At 31.4% G+C, this 11,396-nt stretch overlaps 1 protein-coding gene across 3 annotated transcripts in view; it reads left to right on the forward strand.

Moving 5' to 3' along the window:
• LOC139528050 (neural-cadherin-like) overlaps positions 1–7,887 on the forward strand; it is a 63,623-nt gene extending 55,736 nt beyond the window's left edge. For all 3 annotated transcript variants that reach the window (XM_071323838.1, XM_071323836.1, XM_071323837.1), the window contains 4 exons: positions 999–1,240; positions 1,765–1,887; positions 2,678–2,776; positions 4,721–7,887. In XM_071323838.1, the coding sequence (XP_071179939.1) occupies positions 999–1,240; positions 1,765–1,887; positions 2,678–2,776; positions 4,721–4,977 (721 nt within the window). In that variant the 3' untranslated portion in view covers positions 4,978–7,887. The remainder of the gene's footprint in view (positions 1–998; positions 1,241–1,764; positions 1,888–2,677; positions 2,777–4,720) is intronic.
• The last annotated feature ends 3,509 nt before the right edge of the window (positions 7,888–11,396 follow it).

The following is an 11,396-nucleotide window of genomic DNA, read 5'->3' on the forward strand; positions in this document are numbered from 1 at the left end:
ATTTTCGAGGATAGACCAAAGTGGCCAGAATAAATTCTGCGAATTTAAAACGACACATGCAAAGGTATTGATAAAAAAATTTTAATCCGCCAAAATATTTTGCATACCTTATTCAATGAAAACGCTAAATTTTACATCCTAAAAAATAACCTGGTATAACATCATATGGTTGCATTCACAAATAGGATTCAGAAACAAGCAATAAGTGCTTTTGTTAATCTGTGTCCGTAACATTGATATAATAATTGATTTTGTTTGGGTAAAATATTAAAAAGAAGATGTGGTATGATTGCCAATGAGACAACTATCCACAAAAGACCAAAATGACACAGACATTAACAACTATAACAACTATAGGTCACTGTACGGCTTTCAACAGTGAGAAAAGCCCATACAGCATAGTCAGCTATAAAAGACCCTGATAAGACACTGTAAAACAATTCAAACGAGAAAGCTAACGGCCTTATTTATGTAAAAAAAAGTTTAGAATATTAAGCCTTTCAAAATGAATACTAGCCACGAATCTAATTATTGTTTGTCAGATTGACATGAATTGGTATCTGTGACATATATTTTATGATAGATTGATTCATATTAGTATTCATTTTTCGGGGTTGGTAACTTTCTTGGATTGAGGAAAAATTGTGTTTTTGTGGATATTTGATTGCATTGTTATTTCTAGGTCAGAATAGAAACTTATTGAAAAATAGGAATTCATTGAACATTTAAAATTTACTTACATCTATGTAATCTACAAAAATTGGTACCCAATGAATAATAATAAATTCATAGTAGGCCCCATACACCTTATAGCTATTTGGAAATCTGCACCACTTGAAGTATTGATGTCATACAACAACCACTTTCCCATTGTGGCATCAGATATTTTGTATTATGACGTAAAAATTTAACTGGACCTTTGTGATGTCCAGTTATAATGCCAGACAAGGTATATTGTGCATGATGTAAATGTTTTAATGATACATTATTCTTTGTAGCTGTCCTCTTCACTACATTAAACAAGGCAGTACCTGTGTGCCCTACGACTATTGTAGAATTGACACACCATGTCATCCAGATGCTGACTGTGTAAATGATCCTAAAAATGAGTATGGATATGTTTGTAACTGTCACTCTGGATGGGAAGGACGAACTTGTTACACTCTGATGATAGTTGATTCAGGTTCTGCTGGAGTTGGGGCTTGGATTGTGGCACCAATATTAGTTATTCTGTTGATACGTAAGTATACACATAGAGATGTTTTAAGTTTATACAGGCTACATCAAGCAAATTTGAAAATCACGCAATTAAATCGCATGAAATGGGCTAGTTAGGGCTAAATGCAAATTAGTATCGACAAAAAAGTTGATTAACAGTATATTAACAATATAGTCATATAGGAGAATTCATGTATTGTCATGAATTTTATTTAAAAAAAATCTTTTAATCTAATCTGATTTCTTTAGTTGGAACCAGTAAAAGAATGGTCCAAATTAGCACATAACCTGGTTTCTTTTATATTTTGAAAAAAAAAGAAAACAACATGTTATCAATTTCATTTGTCTGAAGTGATAATCTAAACTAATCTTCATCAGGAACACTCAAAGCCTCCAAATATTTGCAAGCCAAGGATATTTAAGAAGTGAAACAATTGAAGAGCTATATAACCTAAATGAAATTAAAAAATAACAAAATTCACTTCATGATGATGTTTTTCATTATTTTTCATTTTTTCATTATTTTGATTTATTTCATTATTACAGTGGTCATTGCTGCCCTTCTTTGGTGGAAGTGTAGGCAAACAGATGAGGGACTGATTGAGGATGACGAAAAGGAAGATTACGAAGTGAGGGAGAATGTGATGGACTATGATGAAGAAGGAGCAGGTAATTAATGACTGGTTTATTTAACTAATTCTGTCAGAAGAACATTGTACAAAATAAATTTTGAAAAAAACACTTAATTATGTCTTTTTGTGGGGCAAAAGATACAAGAGGGGCATTAAAACTCATAAATCGAAAAATAAACTGACAACACCATGATAATAAAGAAAAAGACAACCAGACAAACAATAGAACACAAAGCACAACATAGAATAATAAAACTGGGGGTTGAGTTGATATGCTCTCTAAAGGTAAGCAGAGCCTGCTCCACACGTGGCACCCGTCCTTGTGCTCATGTTAGTACAAACCCAGTACTAAGTCTCTATTCGGTAGGTCACATTTCAGAGGCTGATTTAAGGGGGGGCCCTATTTCAGAAAATTTTTTGTTGGTTATATAGGGAATCACTGAAGAGTGACGGAATCGGCCCCCTCCCCCCTTTTTTTAGGCAGTCAGTGGGCCCCTTCTTATGAAAATTTCTAGATCCGCCACTGCATTTGTGAAAGGGGAACAGGATTGTAGTTGAAACAGAAGTAACATATTGGCTATCATCTGTGAAAAGGATATTCCATAATGGTCAACCAACTTGTGATGGCCTCAGTAAAATTTAACGAAGGGATTATTTCAACATCACCAGTTGGAACTCTTGGTTTAATAGGTTCCTAGTTAGCAGCAATCCTTTATAAAGGAAATCATGATATGAAATACAACCCTGGTAATATCATACTTTTAATATAGTTATACAAAAAATGTTGCTGAATTTGACCTTGAGACATTTTTATTATATTTTTACAGGTGAAGATGATTATGAAGGTCATATACAAGGAATTGGCAGGTTGCCAGATCATTCTCATTTTGATAAGCCTGTCAATGTAAATCATCTAGGCAAAAGTGGTAAGTGTAAGCAGTAGTTAAACTTGCCTTAACGGTCAACATTTACTCAGTATGATAATACCCTATAAGATAAAAAATAAGAGTGACAAAAATCTTTTTTTAATTTATTTATTATGTGCAGATTTAAGTATTATTGTATAGAAAATGGTTTCATCCTTATACAAACAGGACCACCAACTCTGTAAAAAGATTTTTTTTTTTTATATAAAAGATAAAAAAAAAAACACTATTTCTAAAACAGCAGCATTAGTCATTTTTTCTGACACGGACAATTGGTGTTAGTGCTTTGTGGTATTCTGCAATAATATAGTTATCTCTCTTTTGGCCCCATGTCACATGACAATCTTTATGAAAATCAGGAGATGGGGTATGTGAGCAGTGAGATATCTATCAACCAAATAAGATGGTACATTGTTATGAACAACTCTTTGTCTCTGTTTTTGGGATACGATTGCTTTCAAGCAATCTGTAGACTTATACTGGTGGCTCAGAGCATTGCCCTCACGTCAATTGTTTTATTCTAAACATTAAGGAACATCTCAGATTCTTATGATTGTCTTGCTTTAAAAGGTAAAAACAAACAAAGGGATTGAACTTTAACAACTTTCCTATAATGTTCTTTTCATAATCTTCATGTTTGATAATTCCCTTGACTTATATGCGTGTTTTTAACAACACGGAAAATCAGAATTACGCAGTATTTATATTTAAGTGTTTTTCTAAATTTAGAAACACGTTAGAGGGAATTCCCAGTTTGATAAAATGCGAGAGTTCTCTGAATTCCGATAAATCTATTTCTGTCATATAAGAACTGAAGTGGAGTTTTTCTTATTACCTTTATGAAACTGATATTTGAGATTGTACTTCCATAAAGAAATAGAGAACTATCTAGATCGTTTAATAAACATTTAATATACGTTCTTGCTCCAGGTTTTTTTTGGAAATTATGTGCTTGCGTATAGTTTTCTTGACTTCGAGGGGTTTTCGATTGAATGGTTGCTCTGGATTCCCCACTCAATTAATTAATTTTAAACTCATGGGATCTTTTCTATGTATGTCTGCTATTGAAGGTCATTATTGTTGCATAATTTTAAATCATATGCATCATTTAAATTTAAATAAATATAGTCCACATCGTAAAACACCCCTTCAGGCGAAATGGAGTCTTCCATATTATTGTTTCGAGTTGTCTCCCTTCTGGAAGTAACTTCCGTGAATTCTGAATTAAAACAATACGTCGAGTATTAGCTCGTTCTGTCAATAAAGTGTATTATATTAAAAATGATCGAAATTTAAACCGATAAATGTGTACGGAAAGGAGTCATGATCACTGACCGAAAGGAAATTCAATATTTAAAGAGTTAGGAATGGGGTTCCTCCTAGAATTAACGTAGGAAAATAGGTGATAAGATATGAAGTGAAATACCTTCTCTCACTCTGAGTCTCAGTGACTGCTGTGGAAAGTAAACTTGGAATTGATAGTACAAAAATAAAACACAATAGGCCTAATTGCATTGTTCATACACTTTTATCCGGGATTGGCTATTTTGTAACTATTTTACATGTGCAGTTGAATTAGTTTTGAAAATAATATTATCCAGCTACATGTATACATGTACATGTGTCAACGAAACAACGGCAATCGTATCCCTCAGAGCAATCTGCTCTTTGATTGTAAGAATACTGACACTAACTCGTGAGAAGCCTCTGATATTCTTGCACAATCTAATATCAAGAAACAATCAACTTTGAGGATGATAAGTTTTTGCAACAAACTTCTTAATACCTTATTCAGTATAATCTGTGACCCATTTTAGTCAACTTGAATTCAGGAGAAAACTTGTTTGTCACTTGTTGAAAATGTTAGAGAAACTTTTTTTATCATGAAAAAACGAAAACAAGCATATTATAATAATTAATTGGAATTGCTTTTATTCTTTTCAGCTCCACCACCAGGGGGACCAGGTATTGGTGATTTTATTGGTGACAGACTGGATGATGCTGATGATGATTCAGGTGCACCACCATATGATACAATGAAAGGATTTGATTATGAGGGAGGTGGTAGTGATGCTGGGTCTCTGAGTTCTCTGAATACCTCCACGTCAGGAGGTGACCAAGACTATGACTATCTTAATGAATGGGGACCTAAGTTTGCCAAGCTAGCTGACATGTATAATAAATATGACGATTCAGATTAGATTGAAAAAGTGCATAGAATGAACGTGCCAAGCTTGCTAGAGTAGAACTCATGCATATGAATAATTATGCAATGTGCACACGATCAAATCAGTGGCAGCTGCATCAATGATTATGCAAATTAAATGCAAATATACATTCAGTGTGGAGAAAATCAAATGACTGAAAAAGTTCTTACATGACATATTGTGATATATATATTTCGGGGAAAGTAGACATGAAATTTAAATATATTGTAATTAGCTTCATTTTTTATATGACTTTCGTAGAATTTCAATGAGCTAATGTTCAACCATATTAATATAAGTTCGAAATGTAATATTTTACTAATTTAAAAAAAAAAATTCTGAAAAGTAATTATCAATGAGCATTTTCATTCTAATACATTTGTGTATAGTTACATGAGTTGCAAAATATTTCTAACAAGTGCTCTGTAACTTAATGTCTCGTGTAACTCATTATATCATAATGAAACCAACATTCCAAAGTCATCGTCTCTTGAAATTTATTTTAGCGCCATCAATATTTTGGCAAATCACATGCATGTAATATATTAAAGCTTGAAGTATTTATTTAAACAAAATTTCCAATGTTATCATATGAACGAGGAGGTTACAATGTAAAACCATACACATTTCGTTTTTTTCACATTTTCAGGCATTTTTAACTTGAGATGAATCTCTATTTTTTAACTATTTTTGTATGAATGATTTTTTAAAAGATAAAATGTATCAATTACATATCATTGTTAGTAATGTTGATCCAGTGAAATCTCTCTTTTATTCAAGAAATTTAAAAAAAATAGTGATTTTGATTTATTTTTTTTTTAAGAAATTATAATCAAATGTGATTGATATTTTTATTTGATGTCAAAAATATATATAGATTTAAAGAAAACATTGTGCATGCAAGTGGTGTTGATCAAATTTGTCTGTATTATCAGCTTGAATAAAAGAAAGATTTCACTGAAATTTCATTTCGCCAATCATTCCATTATTCGTTTATTGTAGATAATATTACTGTTGCAATGAGACAATTTGTAAATAATGTAAACATATCATATGACTACTTTATTACCAGTATTTTTGGTGGAGATGATGTGTAGAGTAAAAGAATTAGATCCCATTTGATGTATGGTATTACTGTGGATTCATTTATTTTCGTGGGTACCAATTTTTCGTGGATTGAGGCAAACTTGCATTTTCCTGGATATTTGATATCCTGGTTTTGCCAAAGTCTGCATACAGGCATATATAAAATTTGACATTCATTGAACATTTTAATTTATGGTTTACCTGTAACCACGAAACCCATGAAAATTGGTATCCAAAGAATAATGAATTCACAGTAAATAGATTTTATACCAGTAATGATATATGTATATATGGTAATGTCTCTCAGACATTATTGGAAATCCAATTTTGTAGGATATACTATGAAAATATTCCTTCATAATTCAAAAAAAATTATTAATACTGCTGTACTAATTATTGTTAAAAGGAGAGAGTGTCTATCAAGAAATGTAATTTATATATAAATGAAGTGATTAAAGCTGTATTTGTAAAAATTCATTTTATAGTCCTAATTGACAAATACATAATTTATTCAGAATTTAAGGCATTCTGTATAATTTTAAAAGCGTACACCAACATGTTGTGATTGGCTATACATAACATCTTTAACTACTTGAATAGAAAAAATAGATTTTTTATATTATATACTGTTCATCATTAATTCATTATATATTAAAACCATTGGTGCAGATTTTATTTAGATGTTTATGTCTTTTGTATTGTGATTGTAAATATTCTGAGCCAATTTGTCATGACCTTATTACATGTATATTGTTGGATGTTCCTATCTAGAGAAACTGATTTTAGAACTGGTACCTTTTTCTGCCTAGAGTTATCTCCCATGAAAAAGTTGTAGACAATTTTATCTTGGGCTGGTAATCTCTGTGTAAGAAAAGGTTTCAAAATTTATGAATGTAAAGCTAGTATTTATATTTCTGCCTTTATAACTGAGTTATTATAAGGCAAGAAAATTGGAAAGTACATACATGTACCTTTTCCACAGAAATAAATCACAAGAAGTTATATAAACTCTTTGAGTATTGATACAACAGTAAAAATTACATAAAATAATGATGCTACAATTCACTGTTTCAGAATCTAATGCATTCTGGTTAATATTTTTAAAAGTGTACACCAAAATTCATGATTGGTTAAAAATTTCTTTTAAAATGGAAATTCAACCAATGCATAAAGATTAATGAAACTACCAATAGTCCTTTAAATTCTGAAATGGGGAATTGATTTTCCATGTGACATGGTTTATCCACCAATATATCATTGTGAGCACTCCTAAAGTGCTTTTTGTTGTGAATCTGCTTATGCTTTCAGTTTATGTAAATTATGCACAATCAGCATTTTATTTTTATTGCTAATAGATTTGAGTTTATTTGAAAAAAAATTCTAGATAATTTTGTGATAATTATTTTCATGTATATGCTAACTTTTGATATGTCAGATAACTTATTACTACTGTTCAGCCTAGCTTTTTTTTCATTTAAAACAATAATTCTTTGTAATTCATAATAAATGGATCAAGATTCAATAAACAGAGATTTACACTTAGTATTATAATACCAAGAAATTCAAATATAAGCAAAACATATTTTTCAAGACTACAATGGCAAATATATGCATTTTTTAGCACAGGTCATGAACATATATTATTTATTTTTTGACAGAAATCCATTTATATTCATTCCCATGGTAACAGTTAATCAAAGGTTGTGATGATGTTTTTTTTACTTCAGTCAATTTATACACGTCATTATTTAGAATTACATAGATTATGTTCTGTTTATAAACATGATTGGTCTAGAGAAATTAAATTTTTCTAATATATTTTTTGTTTATTTTCTTCAAACCAGTATTTAACACATAAAACAATATTTAGCAGGGATTGTCAATTATATAATATACAAATGAGGAGGTGTGGTTTGATTGCAGATGAAACAGCTACCCACCAAAAAAGTCATATGACGGATGGAAGCAGCTGCAAGTCAAAGTACAAACCTCAACAAAGAGCCAAACCCACTTTGTAAAAATTTGCTATGATTAAAAGGAGATATAAGGGATACATTAATCAGACAGCAATACAACAACACAAGCAAATGTAAAGTATAAAATAGTTCATGTGAACTCAAGCTCAACTAATCAAAGACAAGTTGGTTTAGATTTTGGAGTTCAGAAATCTGTAGCAAAAAGATATTTTATAGAATTTTGGTTCTACTGCAATGATGTAAAGGGTTTAAACTAAGTTGTTGCACATAAAGCTACTGTAACAAAAATATTCTCAGGCCTTAGAACGTCTTGAAAATGAGGGACTTTAAACCATGTAAAAATCATTTCAGTGCTGTTTCAAATTATTAGATGTACAATATATATGGATATTTTGGTGCAGCCTAATAGACCCCTTTTACTAACAAGCAGTGGTTAAATTTCGTTACACATCCATTATTCAATATTATATCTTGATTTGATGCTAGTAGTGTTTTATTACAATCTTGGACAAGAATTTCCAGCACTTTCAAGATTGTTGGTTTTCACTTGGTTCTCTAGTAACTTCCACCAAATAAAACACGCCTCAAATATATTGCCAAAGTTGCCAAATTTGATATTTTAACATAAAAAAGCAAGAGTGCATAAGCTGGAATGTCTTGCTGCTTAACAGACCCTGGTTGATTTTATGCTCATTCCAGAGAAAGTTTTGCTACACGTATCGCATAAACTTATCAATATCAATTATCCATGAAAATACGGTCAAGGTCAGATACACCAATCCAGACACGTGTTCACCCAACAAATACAGATGACCTATATTGCTTAAAGTAGACACAAATTCAAAATCATGAACACTTATTTCTCGATAAACCATGAAAATTAAGTCAGTTAGGTGAACCCTTGCAGAAACATCTTCACCTCATTCCATGCATTAAATATATGTGACCTTATTGCTTATAGTATCTAAGAAACACAATTAACCAGGAAAACTTAACATTGGACTACATATGAACCTTGAAAATGAGGCTACGTTTGTATGTTAATTGCCATACTGACATGCACACCATACAATCATTCCATACATCAAATATAGTTGAGATACAACTTACTGTATCGAAGACCTAATCACTCCAACCTTGATCATTGATCCATGAAATGAGGTGGAAGTCGGGCATATGCTGTTTGATAGAACCTGAACCATGCAATAAGGTCAGAGACAATGGACATATGACAGATGGAAACTGTAACATAAGGTATCTGTTTACAAGGTATGAAGCTTCAAGGTCTATCCTCTAAAAGTATGCAGCTTACATTTTTATCTATTTACAAAGTATGAAGCTTATCATAGGACGTTTCACTTTTCAAAAAAGGACATAATTATATATAATTCCTGAACTCACAAATCTAAACCAACATGTTACCATGGGAATGAATATAAATAGTTTATGCTGCATGATTGTCTCAAATTTTGAAACTCTTGACACAGGCAAATCAACAAACAAACAAGTACAAACAATTAAGGTTCAATTGTTAGCTAGCTGGCATATATAGTGATAAGCCTGGTACCTGTGATGAAGACTTTTTATAGATGAATTTATAAGGTAAAGTGGAACAGTGCATCAAAATAATAACAGTATTTGTTTTATTCATGTTTATTGCAATGCTGATAACATTTAATACACAACACAGAAGTGAGATATTAGTGATAACTTATGATTTAAACAAAAATGTGTCCATAGTACACGGATGCCCCACTTGCACTATCATTTTCTATGTTTAGTAGACCTTGAAATTGGGGTAAAAACTCTAATTTGGCATTAAAATAAGAAAGATCATATCATAGGGCACATGTGTACTAAGATTCAAGTTGATTGGACTTCAACTTCATCAAAAACTACCTTGAAGCTGAAGCTGGACAGACGGACGGAAGGACGGACGGATGAATGGGTGCACAGACCAGAAAACATAATGCCCCTCTACTATTGTAGGTGGGGCATAAATATTTTAGATTGAACCATATGAACAAACAACAAACACTATAATAAATACTATATATATTATGCATGATCAAACTGTTTGTACTTTGTACCTAACTCTATTTTTTTGTGTGTAATTTAATGTCTTCTACATATTGTGCATTGTTACTTGTGATCCATTTTAATGGAAAATCAATATTTTATTTTTTTTGTCCATCAAAATGCACTATATATGCATGAATGATTAATAATTTTTATTTTTCTTACATTAAACACCATGCAAATCTTAAAATAACAAGAATGTGTCCATAGTACACATAGTACATAGTTCAGTGGACCATGAAATTGGGGTCAAAAATCTAATTTGGCATTTAATTTAGAAAGAGCATATCAAAGGGAGAATGTGTACTAAGTTTCAAGTTGATTGGACTTTGACTTAATCAAAAACTATCTTGACCCAAACTTTAACCTAAAGCCAGATAGACAAACAGACAAAAGGACGAATGGACAAACTGACCCACAGATCAGAAAACATAATGCCCCTCTCCTTTCATAGGTGGGGCATATAAATGGCAATTCTTAAATATGTTATCTATACAAAACATTCAAAGACTTTGAACCTTGATTGAAGGTTCAAGGTCAAATTATTGCAGTGGAAATTAGAATAATTTATTCTTTTACAATAACATACCTATTAAATTTTCTTAACAATAGTGGTTCCCAATAAACTGACCTAAACACAAACTTTTACATGTAACCTATGAAAAGTTTCCATGGCTAAGGGTACTGAGCTATGTAATATCCATCAAAATGAGACTTACAATGTTAATAAAACTGCAACCCAAAATCATTGACTAACAGTTAGTGACTAATCTTGACCTGACCTAATTACAAACCTTAACATGTAAATTATGCAAAAGTTCCAATTAATATACCATGACTGATTGGTTGATTAAAAAATCTCCATGGATATGAGAAGTGCAAATGATGATACATCTGCATACCTAATTTCATTGGCCTACTGTCAATGATTTACCTAATCACAAACCTATATATTGCTGAAGCTGCCAGCAGACAAAGCAAAGTTGTCTCACGTATGTGATTTTGCCAAGATGAAAGCATTTATGAGATTTTGCGATAACAAAGAGCAAACTGAATAATAAAAAAAAAAATATAAGTGCATAGGGGCCTGCCCCTTGGATTTGTAAATGAACCAAAAAGCCATATTAATATGCACATCTTCATGTTAAAATTCAATGATTACCTGGTGAAGCCAAGTTAACAAAGTGCGTACTGAATATTTAATTCTTTTCACAAAATTTATTATCATACAAAAACCTCTTTAAAGATAATTCTAGTTATACATTTAAAGGG

Source organism: Mytilus edulis, chromosome 6, assembly GCF_963676685.1.
Source record: "Mytilus edulis chromosome 6, xbMytEdul2.2, whole genome shotgun sequence".
Taxonomy (NCBI): Eukaryota; Metazoa; Mollusca; class Bivalvia; order Mytilida; family Mytilidae; genus Mytilus; species Mytilus edulis.